Consider the following 19,591-nt stretch of genomic DNA (forward strand, 5'->3'; position numbering starts at 1 on the left):
CAGATAGTGTTGGATATGTTTAAGTGGCCCAATGGCTCCCTCTAGTGACTCAATAGTCAAGGCATTTTTATTTGTGCAGCACATTTTTGCACAACACTGTTGACCTGAAGTACTTCACAGAATTAACAAAGTAAATATGTTCAAAATACAATTTTCTAATATGGCAACATATTAGACAGAGCTTTTCAAACCTTAATATATATACCGGTATATATATATATTTTTAAAAGATTAAAGCCAAAATAATAATCCTGTCCTAATAGAATATTAGGCAACAAGCCGAAATGGAATCTACTTCAAGGTCAAAACATCCCCCATTTTATACATTTCATCTCAATATTCTACTGTAGTTTTCAAAAAGTTTTTATGTAGACCGCCTGAATAATTTTCATACTATATGCAAGATTGTAACTGTGACATGAAACTAAAATGAAAACTGTTTGGTTATTATTTCTTAAGAATTCACTCGCGCTTTTTCAAACCATTAAACAACACAAAACAGACACACAGAAGACACAGGACAAGAATATAACATTATTGACGTTTATTGAAATTCTGCAAAGAAGAATCTATATAATGTCTACGACAAAAAGCACACAACAAATTGCAAACACGGACCATTTTCAAACTGAATTTATTGAATAATCTGCAACAAAAAGCTCATCTTCCCAAAAAATAAAACGCAAAAAGATTTGCCCAGCCATTTAAAAAAAGCCTTTATTTTTTTTCTTCCTTTATTCAACTGAAAATGCTGAAAAGTTCACTCATCAGGAGATATTTATTTATCAATAAAATTAAAAATGGTTTTCCTCCTAACTACTGAAATCAATTGCGTTATTCATCGTATTCTACCCTGGAACAATAGATGGAACATAGGATTAGTAGTCAAAAATATTTGCCACTTTTTTGGAGGATTTTTTTTTTTTACATGTGCACTTTCAAGAAGAACATCCTTTTAAATCAGGTCATGAATTCCCATGTTACCCTTTTATCAATAATACACAAAAAATAACAAAAATATCTTTATTTATAAATTAAATGTACACAATTCTCCAAACAACATATTCAATTTCCTCAGATAAGCATTGACACAGCAGAAAAACAAAAAAATCCGAAGGGCCTAAGCATAGCAGGCAAGGATGTCAAAATACCAAAATGTATTTAGAGTACGCTCTACTGAAGGACGCTCCCCTCAGTGCTGTCAAGTGCATTAACGGGCCCCCCTCACGAGACCCCCTACTGATACGCATCACCACCCGACTAACTCGAGCAAGGGGGGAAGCAGCTTTCCTCTGACTTAACCTTTACTACGCCCTCCTCCTCCGCCACCTGCTCCTCCTCCTGCTGCTGCACTGTTGCACCCTGGGAAACAGAGCACGACAACGCCTCAGACTCTTGCTTAACACTGCAGCGGTTTATTTCATCAGAGTCCTCTTGCTTAACCAAAGCACTTAAAGGATTCTCGGTCAGCACCTTATTTGGTGACGGAGTGCAATCCATGAAAGATGATGTCTGGGGGAGGAAACACAAGACAAGACAATTATGTGCATTTTGCTTTCACAACATATATACTTTTTATGAGAATATAACACTCTTGCTAACTGCTAATTCAACATCGTATCCATATTCACCAGGATTTGTTAATCCAACGTTTGAAAATAATTATTAAAAAAGGCCTTCCTAATTGAACTACATGTACTTTGTTAATGTGACTAAGAGAAAGATTGTACTTACATTTTTATAATCTTCGTAACATGAAGGATGATATGTCTGGAGAAAGAAAAAAAGTAAAGTTTCCAAAGGTGTTAGATAGAAGAGCCATATTTTGAATGCACAGAACAACATGATTGTGTTAAACACTTAGGGTTTTCTTTTGCCTTAAGACATGTAAAAGTTTTTTATCTTTCACCTGACATGTTTCGACGGTTTAAAGCACGTCACTCATCAACATCACAGTGACCCTCTGATGAAGACTGAAGTAACACCGTCGAAACATGTCAGGTAAACGATAAAAACTTTTACATGTCTTAAGGCAAAAGAAAACCCTAAGTGTTTAAGTTAAATAGTTAGACATAATGAGCTTAATACATATAACATGATTGTGTATTTGCTTGTACAGACATGTGCACAGCCACAGTCAGTCCCTCACCTTGTCATCAACTCGAATGGCGTCCTTGAGATGCCACTCCTCCTCATCCTCCTCCCAGTACATCTCAAACTGCTCCTGGCAAATCTCACACGACTTCCAAGACACACGGACACACAAACACACACACACACACACACACACACACACACACACACACACACACACACACACACACACACACACACACACACACACACACACACACACACACAAACACACACACACAGATAATCATTAACATATGAACACTTCCCAAAAACTAGTCAAGTTTATTTGTATAGAGTCAGAGTGTACTTTATTATCCCGAGGGGGAAATTTGTCTTGGGCTTCACCCACTGCATTGTATAGCAATTTTTACCCAAAGTGTTTCTCAGATGATATTAGTAAATGGATTATGAAAACATGACCCTGTTTATTTCTTTCAAGTACTATTGGTAGTTAGTATGATGCAGGCCTTACCTCGTCCACCACGTCGGCGGCTGCTTTGACGCTCTGGAACTCCTTCTCCTTGGCCGCCTCCTGTGTCTTCTGCACGGTCTCCTCCTGCACCTTCTCAAAGAACTGGCTCTTGGCCCGCTCCTCCAGGTCCGCTATCTCCTCAAACTCGATCCAGTCCTGGGCAAAAGGCAACACAGATCCTTTTGTTAACAGCCATTCACATTTACGCCAAAGCAAGCCCATTTCCACGGGCACAAAGTAAACCCCATCTCTCACACACACACACACACACACACACACACACACACACACACACACACACACACACACACACACACACACACACACACACACACACACAGTTTGGGATCACAAGAGTAGTTACACACATGGGCCAACATGTGGTGGGAGGGCTGGTATGGCACAGCTAGCTCTATTTATAGAGCAGTTCATACAAGGCAGCTAGTTGAACATGCTTCATACAAAACTTAAATCAAATTAAATGTAAAGACAGAAAACACAAGATACCATGTATATAAAATGGAGGAAAACAAAAGACAATTTTGCAGTAAAAAAAAGATATTAAAAGTAAAAAGATGGCAAAACATTAAAGCTTGGGAGACTTGGAAAAAAATGCATAACACATCATGGTGTAAAAAGATGCAAAGTTCAAAAATGTTGAGGAATGAATGGCTTCTGAAGTCGTACCGTGAGGCTGTAGTACCAGCGTCGGTGCGTGACCTTCTTGCTGACGTCCTTCTCGGAGCGGTTCTGCCGGTAGTGCCAGTCCAGATGGTCGGCGTAGACGTCCGTCTGGGAGGAGGTGAAGCGCATGCCGCACGAGTAGCACTGGATGCCCGTGTACAGCTTGGTCACCACGCTGTCGTACCGCCTGGAGGACACGCCAGGAAACACACAAGACAGGTCAGCACAACACAACACTGGCTTTGGAAACACACAAGACAGGTCAGCACAACACAACACTGGCTTTGGAAACACACAAGACAGGTCAGCACAACACAACACTGGCTTTGGAAACACACAAGACAGGTCAGCACAACACAACACTGGCTTTGGAAACACACAAGACAGGTCAGCACAACACAACACTGGCTTTGGAAACACACAAGACAGGTCAGCACAACACAACACTGGCTTTGGCTGGTCAACATGGCAGTTACACGACACACTATGCACAGTTACTAGTGTTGCACCGATAACTTTTTTAGCCCCGATACCGATACCCGATACCTGATTGTGCAGTATCGACCGATACCGATACCATACCGATACTACTCTGTTCGAAATTTATATACAGTATATATATAAAAAGTTATATAGGCTACTACTTGGATGTAACATCATTGCTATTATGGCTTTGTCAGGCTGCTGCCTACTCCAGTATAATTTTTTGTACTTTTAAATACCTATGATATCAAAGAACTAAGATCAAGGCTCCGTTTAACTGTAATACTAGCATCTGTAAATGGTATCGGTGCCCTATTTGTTGGTATCGGCCGATACCGATACCACCATTTTAGTGCAGTATCGGGGCCCCGGCCGATACTGGTATCGGTATCGGTGCAACACTAACAGTTACCAGACAAACAGGATAGATCGTAAAAGGTGTGCATCCTATTAAAAAGACATGGTGTCACATGAAGTGAGGAGGATTCAAATGAGAATACTGTATACAAATATTGTAATAAAATTAGGTAATTGTGAGATTGATAAATAAATAATGCTGACCAACTGATGAACAGAAATGCAATTGGACGCAACTAAAAAAAAAAACCTCAGCAGGGGCTGTCCTGTTGGGAACAGCAGTGATCTAGTGAAACATGTTAGGGGTACGTACTGCTTCATTTCGTCCAGTGTGAAGGGCGTTAGGTCGGGCAGGTTGTCATCCTCCACCTGCTCTTCCTCCTCCTCTTCCTCAGGAGCTGGTGGAGACTCAGGGGCAGCAGTGGGCTCTAAAGACACACACAAGAGGAGAAATTAGTCATGCTTTTGAAGAGACTCTGCCCAGAGAGCTTCCCTTCATGAAAAAGGCTGATTATGTCCTCCTTTGTACTGTTAGTATTTAGTAGACACTTTTATCCAAAGCAACTATGTTGTATTTATTTATTTATGTATTTATTTATAATATTTCAAGAATTCTGTTGCAAATGACGCAAGCATGATTTTCTTTTTACTTTTGCATTTACTTATTGGATTACTTATGTGTGAATTCTTGCCATTCAAACATTCTGAGAACATATAAAAAGGCCAAAAAAAAAAAAACAAACAAAAAAGTTCCAAAAGAGATGTCATTTTGCAACGAAGTTGTTAATTTTCTATGGGTACTTTTCTCTTTAAGAAGACCATCATTGATGGCTGCCTCCTCAATAATACCCAATGTACATCTTTTTGGGGGAGAAGAGGAGCCTCACCAGTCTGAGCGGCGTCTGTGGTTGAGGACTTGATAATGCCGGTGCTGATGAGTTTGGCCAGCAGGTCGTTGACGTCCATCTGGCCCAGGTGACTCTCAGGCTGCGGCGGCTGCTGCTGCTGCCCAAACAGAGGATCTGAGGGGACACAGACACAGCTCAATCATACTGAAAATGTCCACTTACTAAACACACACACACACACACAATGTGGACCATTCCTTACAACAGATTTTGGGTGAAAATGACAGAACATAAGAATATATGTACAGAATATTTGATTTATTTTGAATAACCACTGCACAGGCCACATCACAACATACTCTGGTGCCATTTTCATGTAAATAGCTGCAGTAAGACTAACAGACAGGCCTTTGGAGCCTTTTACCTGACATTTGAATGAGGGGGAAAAAGTCCACAAATACAAAATCAAAGCTCAAGTTTCAATTTTCCAAAAGCCATCCTGAACTCTGGAGGGAAAACACATTAGAAGCACTTACTGGGTTGCTGGAAAGGCACTGGGTTCTGTGGCAAGAAGGGTTGACAGGCGCCAGGAAGCATGTTCATCTGAACGAAACACAAAGCAAAACAAAACAAGCATTTAAGACACATAGGAAGAATCTTCAAATCACTAAGAAATCCTTAAGTTTTGATTACATTATAGGACAAGTGATGTGAGCTGGCGACTAGAGGTGCTCCGATTGCTCGGCTGCCGATCATGACCGGCCGATAATGGCTAAAAATAGCCTGATCGGTGATCGGAAAAACATGCCGATCAAAAAACTGATCGAGAGATATTAAATTCCTCACGCAACCATTTGCCTTTACACCTGGCGCTGCATGTAGGCGCTGGCTCTGCACAGCTGCAACTGCACCAAAAGAAGGCATCTTTGCTTGTCTATAACTTTTCGCCATTCCCCCCTTCATTTCCACCATTCATAACCATATCTGCATCAACAATGATCTGATTTTCCGATCCATGCGCCGTTTACCTGAGTGACAATGTAATTTGCGATTGAGTAGGCTACTCGCCAGTGAGCCATGTTACGTTATAACCTGTGTAGTTGCCTTGGTCAGCACGCGACAACTTCACGTTGTCAGCACAAACATGTCAATTATTGTTTTCAAAGTTGTAATTGCTTGGCAGTCAGTCGATTAGTTTGATAGTCGCTGAAACACCAAACGGCGACAGATGTGGTTAAAACTTGAGAGATTCAGAACGGTAGTGTGGAGCACTGCAACTGTAGACGGTGACAGAGAGGGGAGGGGCTCTCCTCACGAGGCTGCTCATTTAAAGCGACAGGTTGTTTTTTTCTCGTATGTGGAAGACTATTTGATGTAATGTTTCAGTTTCAATTCAATCTTAAATAGTTTAGTTATTCTATGCAATAACTTATACATTGATTAATACTGTAGACTGTATTACCAACACTAGTCTGAAAGATAATAATAATAATAATAATAATAATAATAATAGCCTAATAATAGACATGTGCAAATTAAGATTGATTGGTTTATGGGCAGAAATGGTATTCAATAAGGATAATTAATAGGCTATTAAAAAAATAGGAAATCATTTTTGTGATCGGCAATGATCGGTAATCGGCAGATAAAGATTTTTGGTGATCGGTATCGGTGATCGGACCCAAAAAATGGTGATCGGAGCACCTCTACTGGCGACCATTTAATATCAGTAAAATGTGTTACATTCCGCTAACACAAGGTGAGGTGATTTGATGAGCCTTTTCTACAAAGATTCAGATTTCAGACCAGAACTTACGGGCTGTTGCATGTTGGCGACGGGTGCTCCTGGGAAGGGCACGAGGGGCCTGAAGGCGGCTTGGAACGCTGCTGAGGTAGGGACTTGTGGCACGCTGAAGTTTGGTCCTAAAGGAACGTTCTGCTGTCCCATGAAGGGCTGCGGGGCGTTGGGGAACGTGTTGAGCGGATCTGGGAAGCGGTTGGGCATGTTGAAGTTGGAGGGCTGGGGTGGGAGGCCAGGGGTGGCCATGGGCACCGGCCCCTGTCCCGGCACCTGTCCCTGAGGCATGTTAGGGAACATGGGTTGGCCCTGAGGCCTCATCTGGTTCTGGGGGCCCAGCGGGTACCTCGGTGGGCCCGTGCAGTCGTAACGCGGCATCCCCTGAGGTTGGCCCTCGAACCGGATGGGTCCAGGCGGACCGGCGGGGTTGTCGAAGCACATGCCGGCAGGCTGGTTGTTGAGGGGGCCGTCAAACCTTGGGGGTCCAGGTCCGGCTGGGGGATTGATGGGTGGTCCGTCGTAACCTGGGCCAGCTCCGTGGCCGGGCTGGAAGCCCATTGGCCCGTCGAACCTGCTGGGCCCTTGCTGCTGCTGCGGCTGCATGTGTGGGGGATTATTGAACCGTAGTGGACCGTCAAACCTGTTGGGCTGCATTGGACCGTCAAACCTATTGGGCCCGGGCCCAGGGTTGGGTCCAGGACCGGGGCCTTCGAATCGGTTGTGGCCCATGGGCCGTTCGAACCTCGCGAAGCCCTGCTGCTGCTGCTGCGGAGGTGGATGGGGGCCGTCGAACCTCATGGGCCGCTGAGGGGGTCCGGAGCCGTCGTAGCGACCCGGCCCGTCAAACCGCTTCTCGTGCACCGGCGGCCCGTCGAAACGTGGCCCGCCGTAATTGGGCTCGTAGCGCCGCTCCGGCGGGCCTCGTTCGTGACCGTCAAAGCGCTGGTTGCCCGAGCCGTCGTACCTGTTTGAGCCCGGGTTCCCTTCGTAGCCGCCCGGCGCGTGAGTCCTGGGCGGACCCTCTGGCCGTGACTTCCTCTGGGGAGCATCCATGTGTCCAGGGCCGCCATCGTAAGACCCCTTGTGGCCCTCGAACCTCTGGCTCTCTCTCGGCCCCTCGTGTCTTTGCGCGTTTACCGGCAGCCCGTCGTCCGGCAGGTGCAGGGGTGCGGAGGGCGACTCGCTGGGTACGCGGCCGCTGGGCATGCTGGGAAGGCTCCTCGTGGGCCTGGAGGGAAGCACTGGCGGCTCGATGTCTATGCCGTCGTCCGAGTGCACGCTGTTGGGGCTCTCGAAGCGCGGGATAGGGCTCATCTCGCAGGCTGGGTCCTCCTGCATCTCCGCGGCGCCCGCGGGTGACGAGCGGCCTCCGTACGCCGGCGAGCGCCTGGGGAACTCCTCGGGGACGCCGGGGCTCGGGGTGTTGCGTGCGCCGACGTGGCTTGGCGGCGGGTTTGGCGGGGGCGGGAGAGGGAGCCGGTGCCTGGTGTAGGGCGGTGGGTCCTCGCGTCGGGAGTACGGCTCCTGCGGGTCGTCCTGTGACAGCCTCCTGGGCGACTCGTAGTCGCCCTCCAGCGATGGCATGGGGTGAAGCATTCGTTCCCCCTCTACCCAAGGCCTTTCTGGAGCTGGAGAATGGACACACACATTGGCAACTGATCAATACACTGAGCGTTGTTTTGAAGGACAATGTATTCACATGCTGGATGTGGATACAGACAAATGACTTCATTCATTTTGGAAAACTATTTAACATTTGATATAATGAACGACTAACTGACCAAAAGGCTGTCAAAACAAATAGTTTGGCTTGACAGCAATTGTAATTGCAATCGGTTTGAATGTAATTATAAGCAGTGTTGCGCTTTCCCACTCGGTAAGAGATATGTAACAATTAAAAACATTGAACACATTCATGCCATTGAAGAAGTTTGAAGTCCTTTTACCTTGCCGATGCGGAAGCAGACGCGTCCTGACGAGTCGGGACTTGTGCTGCTGGTAGAGCTCCTCTGCGCTGGGGTGGTTGGGGCCCAGGGGCTCGCGCGGGTCCCGGGGGTCCCTCTTCTCCTTGGGGCTGAGCAGGGGGTCGTCACACGAGGACTCCCAGGAGTTGGAGCGCTGCTTCTGCTCCTGGTACTGGAAGACCTGCTTGATCTGGTGGGCCACGTTCAGGAACTCCTCCAGGGTGATCTCGCCCTTTGCGTGTCTTTTGCTAGCCTGGGTAGAGAACGCCATAAAAACATACGAATGAGTTTCATATGAAATACAATACTGACACTCCTAAAAGTATACATTTGAAGCGAAGCAACTTTTGAATTTCATGAATAAATATATATATTCTCAACACAGAACCTTTTCAGAGGACCAAGTCAAAGTGGTAAGCATTTTGTTGTCAAGGTCGCCCCCCTTAACAATGAATAATGGGGAAACCAGAGACTGGACAGAATAATTTCTAGGACCTCTGGGGAAACTCTGGTCAGTAAAAGCTTATTTCAAACTGGCATTCAAACAAAATGAGGATTAACAAGGTCAACCTACACCATGTGCAAAAAACACAGCAAAAAGCAAACCATGTTCTGACCGACTGACACAGTTGCATACTACAAAAAAAAACCCTTGTGTGCTCCAATTGCCTAACCCAATTTTGTGAAGTACTTAAAACAAACTGGTCGAGTACGCACCTTCTTGAGCAAATCCGATTTGCTGGCAGAGTTCAGCACCTCTGGGATGTGCAGATTGGCGTCGACGCTGAGGCGGTTTTGCCTGACTCGAGACGGCGTGGACCTGGGACTAGGATTCCACGGCCTGACCCTCGGCGTACTGGGCTTTGGTGGAGAGTCTTCCGCATGTTTAGGACTGCAAACACACAATAAACAAACTTCATCAAAAATGTGCTTTCGGTAGGGCGTGCACATCCAAAAGTAACTTCGTGCAGGTGCCAGACAATAGAGTCAGAACATGAAAGACGCACTGCCGTTACATGTTTCGCACGTTTTAATCACAGGAAGTTTATTTTTGGAGTGCAATTGGCAGTGTGCAGATCTAATCCTTTCCAATTTTATAAAAATGACAGATTTACCAAATAAACAGAACACAAACTCGTATAAACTCAATATAAATAATAAACTCAACCGAATAAAATCTCTTACCGTTTACTGTCCTCCCATCCACTCCTCCAGCTTTTGATATTCTCCTTGGCCTCGGGGGGTTCTCTGCTGGAGTAAGAGTCTCTCGGCTCCGAGGTCCTCTCCTCGTGGCCCCTCTTTGCTCTCCTGGCTTCTGACGCGTCCTTGGGGGGCCCTCTGTCCTCTCTGGCCGGGCCGTGGTGAGCCACCTCCTCAGTATGCGAGGAGGAGTGTTTGCCAGAGCCCGACCTGCTCTTGGAGAACTTGGGGGGAGACACGGAGGTGCCCTTGAGGCCCTTGGGCGACCGGCGCTCCTTCCTCTTGGGCTGGCTCGGGGAGCGCGATCGGGACCTGGAGCGGGACCTCTTGCCGCCCGCCTTGCTGAGCCTGAAGTCCTGCTTCTCCTGCTTGCTGAGGGAGCCGTTGGACAGCTTTGCCCTGGCGTTGGCCGCTCGCTGGTGAGCTGACGCCTTGCCCGAGTCCTCCTTCTCTTTCTCCTTCTTGTCCAGGCTCCGTTTCTTTTCTTTCGGTGCCGCTTCCTCTTCCGCTTCGGCCTTCTCGACGGCGTGCCTTCGAAGCCTGGGGTCTCTTCTGGCGACTTCGGGGGCCTTCAGGTTATCCGGCTCGGTTTTGCTTCTGCCCAGGATTTCTTTACTCGCCGGCGATGCAGACTTGGACTTTGACCTCTCCTCTGCTGCAGCCAACTCCCTCTTGCTGGCCCTCAACTCGGCCGACTCGCTTTTCCGCGGGATCCTGGGAAGCCTATCGATGGGCACAGATACTCTCTTCTCCTGATTTTCTCTCTTACTCGTCGGCGCCTCCTTGGCGTGCGTCGTCGTTGGCTCTTTGGCGTGTGAAGGTGGGGCCCCGGCGCTCCTGTTCAAGCGTGGATCTCTCGTCGGCGGCTTCTCGGACGGCTGAGAAGAGGAAGAGGAGAGCGAGGGGGAGGAAGAGGAGTGCCAAGAGTTGGTGATCGGTGGGGGAGCGGCTGGCTTGGTGGTGGTGGGAGGCGGATGGTGCGTCGTACTGGCCTGGGAGGTGGAGGTGGTGGTTGGTCCAATGCGATTAAACGCCTACATAACAATGGAAAAAGAAAACATGACAGGTCAGATTTGTCACTTTTTTCCTTCCATCTATCAAGATACTATTAACATAATCACAGACATGACTCATATTCAAGTTATTACTTATCGCTTACAATTCATAGACCATAAGACTTGTTCCTGAGCCATTTGAGATAATAAACACACAATGAATAGGGTTAATATGGGATATTAACACGAGTCAGGTCGTTGGAATTAACTGCATGGCTTCATCCTTTCTACTTGTAACTATGCTTCTCAGTTGTTTTACCATTGTAGCCTAAAGGCAAATCTAATGGCAACTAACTGGACAATGAGGATCATCTTTTAAGTCAGTGTTGTTCATCACAACTGAGGAATCATTTGCACGTTAGACAGTAGTCATCCAATACACACAATCAGACCAAAACATTTTACACATTTAGTCAACAAAAGTGTTGTGGTCATGCAAACGAGCAAGAAAAAAGGACAGAAAAGTTCAGCCCAAAGTACATGCAGTTTCACTTAAGAGCTGAAGACTTAAAGGCTTAGAGGAAATATGTGTACATGTGCGAGAAGAAGCAGTGAAATATACTGAAATAAAGTAAGAAACCCAACATGACACACTCAGACCAGTCTGTCTGGGGGTTTAAATGATCAAATCCCACGTCACAGTACACACATACTTTAAAGTTCTACAAAGGAGTGCTTGTGTTTCAGTTCTGCAGGGCCCATCTTTAAGGTCACACCAATGAAAACGTTTGTCCCAGCAATATTTCAGACTTGTATTAGTGCTACAGCATGCCAAGTGCTTTAGTATTGCTTGTTAGCCCGGCTGAGATCAAAACTACAGACAGGAAGCTCTGTCTTGGCCAGGGCCTCTGGATCCAGGCATTAGCCGTGTGTATCAAACGGCTGCACTGCAGCCATGAGTGTAAAAGTGGACTAGTACTCTCTGAGGTAGGGGGTGGGGGGGAACAAAGACAGTTGCTGAACTCACCAGTTGAACTTTAGTCTGCTCAAGCTCAAGTTCTATCTTCTTCTGCTGAAGGTCAATCAATTCCTTCTGCTTTGCGAGCAACTGAAGCCTGGCTTGTCCTTCTCCACTCAATGAGCCTTTGGACTGCTTTATATAAAATGATTGCACTTGTTTGCATAAGCATGTTCAGTTATACATTTGATTTTGTCTTTTTTTTTTAAGGCTGAGAAGTTGTGTGGTGAAAACCACCTGTTAAAAATACATAAGGAATTTAATTGCACAGGGGGTTCTGCTGAAACTAAAGAATCACCTGTGCTTCCTTTCAAATGATCACTTTCAGTTTCTCACTTTCTGATATTAACACATTCGGGGTCCACACCCCAGAAATAATAATGGTAAATAATAATAACAATAATAAAGTACTGTTCACACAACTCACCAGTTGCACTTTGGCCTGCTCAAGCTCAAGTTCAATCTTCCTCTGCTGTAGTTCCAGCAGCTCCTTCTGCTTGGAGAGCAACTGCTGCCTAATGGCCTGCTCCTCATTCATCTTTCTCTCGGCCACCGATGGCGTTGGTGGCGGGGGCTCTGGTTTTACGGCCTTGGGAGGAGGGGTGGACGCTTCCTCCATCTGGGCAAAGAAACAGTGTCACTTACGCATCCCATTTAAAGTGATCCATGGTAATGAAGTTTTTTTTTTTTAAAAAAGGTTGAATTGTAATGTCAGTTGTCTTGTGTTTTCTTCTTACCTTGAGAAACTTTGGGTTAACATGAATGCTTGGGTTTGGCAGAGGTTTAATTGGCCACGCTGGGTCTACTCCATTGACTTTCACGTCTAATGTGTACAATCTGGTTGCTGTGAAAATGTCATCCCATGTGGACCGTAACTTGAATAGACTTTTTCTAGTGTTCTCATCCACCTAAAAACAAAAATGAAATAAAACTCAGTCTTGGCCATAAATTATCATCTCCAAAATAACATTGAAATGTGTGAAAAATTTAAAACATGGAGTGCAGACATTCAAGCTTCAGGGTAAAGCATATCATTTATGGACCCAACAGTGAAAATGTTTAAAAAGCCAAACTTAATACACCTGGCACTGAATATTTTAATTTACATTACTGAAAAAGTCAAATTACAAAAGGTAAAGCTGAGACAACACACACAGAACAAACTGACCAAAAGGTAAAAATGCAGACTGTGAAAAAGAGAGTTTAAAAGCTGTTGAATACCTTTTCAAATACACAAATAAATGAAGTGACAAGGTTTTTAGCAAACACCGCAAGGTATTCGCCGCCAATGTTCTTCACTATGGAATCCACTAAGTACAAAACTGGGAGCTTCTCAGCTGCTGGCGCCTGAAGTAAAAACACAAGTTTAGAGCACAGAAACTTAAGTTTGCACCATAAACATTTTTAGCAAAAGGTTAAAAAGGGAAGGTTAACTTTTAGACAAAAGTGCAAAGTGGAGAAATTAGGGGAGAAACAAAATACAAAAATGAGGGAGGGAAAAAATTCCTCGATTAAAAAAAACAAAACAAAAAAGCGGTAGACTAGAACTTGATCCGTTGCGTTGGAAAAAACAGGAACATGGGGTAAATAAAAAAATATTCCAACACTGCAAAAAAGGAACCCCCCCAAATGTCTCAAAAAATTGAACAAACAAAAAAAAGTTGTTCACGTCCACTCGCAATCTTCTCCATAAAGCATCTTCTTCTGTGACAGAGGGAGGGGAAAGGGTAGAAAATTGTCCATTTCCAAAGTGAAAAAAAAATCCTCAAGCTTGATTTGCAGGTTTGCAAGATTCAAATGTCCTTTTGAATGTTGTTGGTGGTTTTTTTGTTTTTTTTTTTTTTTGGAGTGGTGCATTTCATGGCACATAAGTGTCTTGAGTTCAATGATACCCTTTAGGTTGTTTTTAAGCACAATATAAGGGTTAGGCCTAAGTTTTTAGTGCAGTCTCAGACCATGTGCGCGGCTTAGGCCAGAAGCCAGCCACGACTTGAGTCCCATCTGAAGTTTTCAAAAGAAAAAAAAGAAAACTGTTTTATTTAAAGATGTCTCCCCAAAAAGTTTTAAAAAGAAAGTACTGGACTCATTGCACAGACACACACACCCACCCACGCACGCACGCACACTGACACCCACCCACGCACGCACGCATCATCTCAGACTGAACAACCAACCAAGTTCCTTTTAAATGCCTCCTGTTACTGTTAGCAATATATGAACCCCAAAAGCAAGCACTACACACTTAAATGTAGGTAGTGCCTGTCAAACCAAGTTTAGTTCATAAAAGTTTGATTGCTGGTTAAGAAGCGGTCAGTTCACATTAAAAAAATACACTTGGAAAGAAAAGGACAAAAATCACATTTAATATTTTTTATTGTCACATTAGAAGGTCATTTATTCACAAATAATTCATATAAAACAGAAACCTAAAACTCAAGCTTATCCGTATTTGAGAACTGGAGGAAAATAAACAAAAGTTGCAGAATACTACAGTACTGCAACATAGAAACTACATGAAGCCATAACTCTTAACACCGACAAAAAGGCATTCTACCATTCCATCACAACATTCCCTTCTTTAATCACACTGGACAAGGCATCAGTATGGCATACCCTACACATGTGTATGATGAACATAGGATTACATTGGATTATGTTGCGGCCACACACTACACTGTTCCTTCCTACTAGCTACTACATTACATTTTATTCACATTAAATAGGTTACACGGTTGGTAACAGGGTTGCCAGTGGTCTAGTTTATAGCATACAAGACACATGTTCCATGTGCATTTGTGTCGACCCACCTGGTCCCCTCGTCATCTTTATTCAACAAGTTGAACAGTCTACTCTACATGCCCTGCTTATTATTGACTCAGCACTTCATAGTAGTACACTACCTCACCTACTCTGAAGGAATCCCTTCAAATAAAATTTAAATGAAGCTTGAAATCTGGAAATAATATTTTAGCCTTCATGGACATATGACCAGCTGCAATAATTATTTTGTCGTACATTCAAAAATGTACTGCTGACTAATGGTGGTTGAATTATATTCACAACTTGCACACGGGGAGCGGTAGGGTCCAAATTTAGCCTCGGCAACATGAGCTGTAATGCCATGCTTGTCTCTAGTTGGGTTTTCACCAGACCGCCTATTCATACTGTGCGCATGACTGACACTTACGTAGCTTGACAGGTCGACTTAAAATGCAAACGTTAGCATAGATCCCTACATGGACAATGTCCTTTACAATAACTTTTTACACGTTTAGCTTTTCTTCTTTTTGTGTTTTGTTAACTTAATTGTTAGAACTAAATCCTTCCCATTCATTGAGAGTTGACAAAACTTAACATCATGTCGTAAATCAAAGTAATTTATAATTTTACTTGCAAATTACCTACAGATACCGATGATGACTAGTTGTAACACTTTTTGTATTAAGGATACACCTACACGTATGTCAAAGATGGCATTTAAACGAACTAGTTTGAGTTGGGTAGCCAGTTTCGGGAGATGTTTACTTTTAAAATGTCAGGTTATACTTTGGCCCAACTGTTAGCTCGCGTAGCTACATTCTATTTGACACAATCACTGGCAAACATGTTGCACAAAATCCATTCTTGGGGGTAAAGTGTTCAAGTTGTAATTTCGAGGAACTTAATTTACCGGCGATTATGCCAGTCATCATAGAACGATGCGTTTGAAAGATGGCGAGGATGTGTCACCATATCCGTTTAGGCCTCTGGTGGACCATCTGCTAGCTGATGCTAGGCCCAAGACATAATCTGAAATGTTTCCATTTCGAAAGCTATTAAATTGATCCTACGCATATCCGAATGACTCATTTTTCTTTTTAAAATTTCACTGTATTAATAAAACAAACCAATTGCCTGGCATGTTGAAACGTATCAAGCGATCATGGTATTATGTAACGATACGACGTTAGCTTTGAGACTACTAAATGCATTGTCGGTATTGACTAGCCATCTTCAATACGGCAACCATCTGGTCGCAGAAATCAACAACAGACGTGTGATAACTTTGGTTTAAGGCCTATCTATGATTTCGACCGTACAATATAAAGTTCAGGGAAACAGAAATTTGCTCATCTATAAATCTAAGCGGGCTACATTGATGGCCAACTGGAACTACCAAAGCGTGTACGCCACATTTCCGTGGCCTGCTCCATAGCATTGCTAGCTATCACTATGGTATTAGCCAGCAAATGAACAATTCATCGTAGCCATATTGGCTAGAAAAGAATTCTATTTCCATAAAAACCTTGAGTATTTGTGCTTCAATAATTGCGACGATATCCTTGGCGAAGTGAAGATTCTCCTCCGCAAGTATGGTCAGCATGTTGATGTGTGGTTTACTGTTGAAAGTCAGATCTTCAAGCGAGGACTGGTACTCTCGACAGGCATCTTCCCTCGCCGCGTCGTCCGACATTTTGATGCGATATATTATTTACAACTGCGGTTAATAGCGTGAACGGAATACAACCACTAGTGCATACAGTCCATTTACTCATTCCATATTTTGTATCATCTTTTCCCGCAAGGCCGTAATTTCTTCAAAACGTCGTTAACACTTCTCTATCGTGTTCTCAAAAACGAACATGGCGCAGGTACTGTACTTCTTCAATAACTTCATGCGTCACTGCTTCTTTTTATATGCGACCTTGCGTCATCAGCTTGTGATTGGCTGATTTGACTACGTACGATTCCACCAGAGAAGTTGGACCATGTAGGTAGAGGAGCAGGAGGTAGGCTAGGCCTTGGCTTTTTGTTGGGCAGAAATTGGCAATAACATCCAGGATAAATTCACATTTCCGACATGTATTAAATGCTACAGTTGCTTTTTGCGGCATGGTGAATGATATCTTACAGAAAAAATGTCATGGTAGTAAAGTTTCAAATTCACCAATGGTTTCGAGTGTACATTGAACTTTAAAACCATCTAAAACAAATAGGCATATAATATTACTGAGAAAAACACACACACACACACACACACACACACACACACACACACACACACACACACACACACACACACACACACACACACACACACACACACACACACAAGGCCGCTGACCCCTTTGTCCAGGAGTCCCAATTCTGAGTCCACCCTTTCATCCCCTGTTACCACACACACACACACACACACACACACACACACACACGCACGCACACACACACACGCACACACACACACACACACACACACACACACACACACACACACACACACACACACACACACACACACACACACACACACACACACACAGGCAGTCATGGGTAAGCGTGCGGGCAGTGCATCATGGGTAAGCGGTTAGGGTGTCAAACTTGTAGCCCAGAGGTTGCCGGTTTGACTCCCTACCCGCCAGGTTGGTGGAGGGAGTAATTAATTAGTGCTCTCCCCCATCTTCCTCCATGACTGGTACCCTGAGCATGGTACCGTCCCGCCACACTGCTCCCTTGGAGTACCATTCAGGGCTGCCCCCTTGCACAGGTGAGGCATAAATGCAATTTTGCAGTGTGCAGAGAGCAGTGTTCACTTGTGTTGCTGTGGAGTGCTGTGTCACAATGACAATGGGAGTTTGAGTTTCGCAATGGGGCTTTCACACACACTTGCTGAAAATTTCAGTTGAGGCAGTGCACTGAAAGCACCCGGATGATCCCCTAACAATGGCGGAAAACGCAGTGCTTGAGCGATGGATACTGCACGCACTAAACGGCCGCCATGTTGACAATGACACGGAGGAAATGTGGCGTTAAGTTCAGTAAAACAGTTTGGTCAACAGTCTCCTAATTATGTAAGTAATGTTGCTGAGACACCAACCTTTCCATGCCAACCGAAGTATTGTATATGTGATTGTTGCCCTTAGGGTGAAGAAAATGCAAACACAAGCATGAGACGCTATGCATTGTAAACAGTAGCCAACCGATATTTTGGCGAGCTAATGCCATGCTCAGCCGTCACTTCCAGCAAGGGCACAGTGCATAGTACTCAAAGTTTTCCATGATACTATGCACTGGAGACCTCATTGCACTGTGTGTGCACTGTGCACAACAATCTGTGCACTGACACAAGTGCGTGGAATGAGACATAGAAACTCACTTTTTGGACAGTTTCAAAATAAATCCACTAGGTGGCTCACTTGGAGCATGTAACCAGCCATAGAATGTTTTCTCAACTCTTTCATTATGGCCTATTCTAGTGGCCTATTCTCTCAAGCTCACTGAGTGTGTGTGTGTGTGTGTGTGTGTGTGTGTGTGTGTGTGTGTGTGTGTGTGTGTGTGTGTGTGTGTGTGTGTGTGTGTGTGTGTGTGTGTGTGTGTGTGTGTGTGTGTGTGTGTGTGTCCTCCACAAACCATGTCTCTCGATGGATGCTTGACCTTGGCTTTATTCTGAACCATGCACAGTGGACTTCACTTTTTGACTGCTCTCTGCTCTGTACCGCGCAGTTATAGTACATGTGATGACCTACTCTTATACATTTCATCATCAACACAGCTGCATCTCTCTCTCTCTCTCTCTCTCTCTCTCTCTCTCTCTCTCTCTCTCTCTCTCTCTCTCTCTCTCTCTCTCTCTCTCTCTCTCTCTCTCTCTCTCTCTCTCTCTCTCTCTAATATGTTGTGCACTAATGTGTGTAATGTCTTGTGTGTGTATTTATGTATGCTACTAGACATCTCGATTTCCTCCGGGATTAATAAATGTTACTCTCTACTCTTCTCTACTATAGGTATTGCAAAAGGGAAATTGCCACACTTCTACAACTTAACGACAACTGTCGGACTAACCGTGAAAGGTTTGTGCCTGCCATGTCATTTATGTTCTGATCATTCCGCAGTCAATTGGGAAGAGGCCAATAGTGTAACAGAGCGATAGGAAAACAAATGATTAATTTAAAGACAATGTGGGAACTTCTCTAGTAACCTGTAATTCAATGTTAAGTTTGACAAATGGTTGAAAGATACATGGCAGGGCCACTGCGTGGATTGCTAAACTCCTGACAAAGCATCATGTAAAATGTCTTTTAAAAAAGATAGGCAGATTTCTTGTTCCTCAGTGTCAAGCTTTATCAGGGTGTGACTTACCAGACACAAACCAGGTATACACACTCACGGTGCCAAAGGTTATGCAGTGGTCAGTAGATTTATGTACAAAAGCGTGTGGGCCAAACATTGCACGCATTTCTATCCAAGGCCACACACAAGAGGCTTTTTTTCCTGCCATATGTCAGCTCTTATCGGTTTTCCAAACACCGATTGAAATATGGACGCCCGCCTCCGACTTTCCTCATCGACATCTATCCCTTGTTTGTATTCCTTTCCTGTGCATGTGCTGATAAGACATTCAAGGCCCCAAAGAGAATGGCTGGCTGGCGGTTGTCACCGACCAATGCAGTGGATGACCTTTTTTCTCCCCATATCAGCATTGGTTATTCTTAGGCAGAAGGCCGGGATAACATGAGTTCATGCGTTTCAACTCAAGGATATTCTTCCTGGCTTCTTTTTAGGAGAGAGGGGGGTGGCATTCTCTTGTAAACTAGACGAGATCATAGCAGCATTTTTCTGTCTCACCAAAGATAATTGTGTCTGAGCTTCATGGATGGCTTTC

General features: G+C 44.5%; 1 protein-coding gene across 2 annotated transcripts; it reads right to left on the reverse strand.

The window, feature by feature from the left end:
• Nucleotides 1-617: 617 nt before the first annotated feature.
• On the reverse strand, nucleotides 618-16,620 carry pcf11 (PCF11 cleavage and polyadenylation factor subunit). 2 transcript variants are annotated; one of them, XM_063202767.1, is made up of 17 exons: nucleotides 16,241-16,618; nucleotides 13,177-13,302; nucleotides 12,693-12,863; nucleotides 12,383-12,574; nucleotides 11,965-12,090; nucleotides 9,928-10,976; nucleotides 9,460-9,634; nucleotides 8,725-8,995; nucleotides 6,797-8,406; nucleotides 5,517-5,583; nucleotides 4,991-5,154; nucleotides 4,446-4,558; nucleotides 3,296-3,479; nucleotides 2,609-2,764; nucleotides 2,150-2,242; nucleotides 1,735-1,770; nucleotides 618-1,512 (listed from the first exon to the last, which is right to left on the reverse strand). In XM_063202767.1, the coding sequence occupies exons 1-17, from the start codon at nucleotides 16,406-16,408 to the stop codon at nucleotides 1,261-1,263; spliced, it is 4,953 nt and encodes a 1,650-aa protein (XP_063058837.1). In that variant the 5' UTR covers nucleotides 16,409-16,618; the 3' UTR covers nucleotides 618-1,260. The 2 variants fall into 2 exon arrangements, with proteins under 2 accessions (XP_063058837.1, XP_063058836.1); XM_063202766.1 differs by lacking the exons at nucleotides 618-1,512; nucleotides 1,735-1,770; nucleotides 2,150-2,242; ... (2 more) ...; nucleotides 4,446-4,558; nucleotides 11,965-12,090 and having other exon boundaries at nucleotides 4,897-5,154; nucleotides 16,241-16,620.
• Nucleotides 16,621-19,591: the final 2,971 nt, after the last annotated feature.

This window comes from Engraulis encrasicolus, chromosome 7, assembly GCF_034702125.1.
Source record: "Engraulis encrasicolus isolate BLACKSEA-1 chromosome 7, IST_EnEncr_1.0, whole genome shotgun sequence".
NCBI lineage: Eukaryota > Metazoa > Chordata > Actinopteri > Clupeiformes > Engraulidae > Engraulis > Engraulis encrasicolus.

Excerpts from the sequence above, each read along its gene's own strand:
- pcf11 (XM_063202767.1), bottom strand. The coding sequence starts at position 16,408 with ATGTCGGACGACGCGGCGAGGGAAGATGCCTGTCGAGAGTACCAGTCC. Across the intron at positions 9,635-9,927 it reads GGATGGGAGGACAGTAAACG|TCCTAAACATGCGGAAGACT; the intron begins GTAAGAGATTTT and ends GTGTGTTTGCAG. Across the intron at positions 4,559-4,990 it reads CTCTTCTCCCCCAAAAAGAT|CCCACTGCTGCCCCTGAGTC; the intron begins GTACATTGGGTA and ends GTGTCTTTAGAG.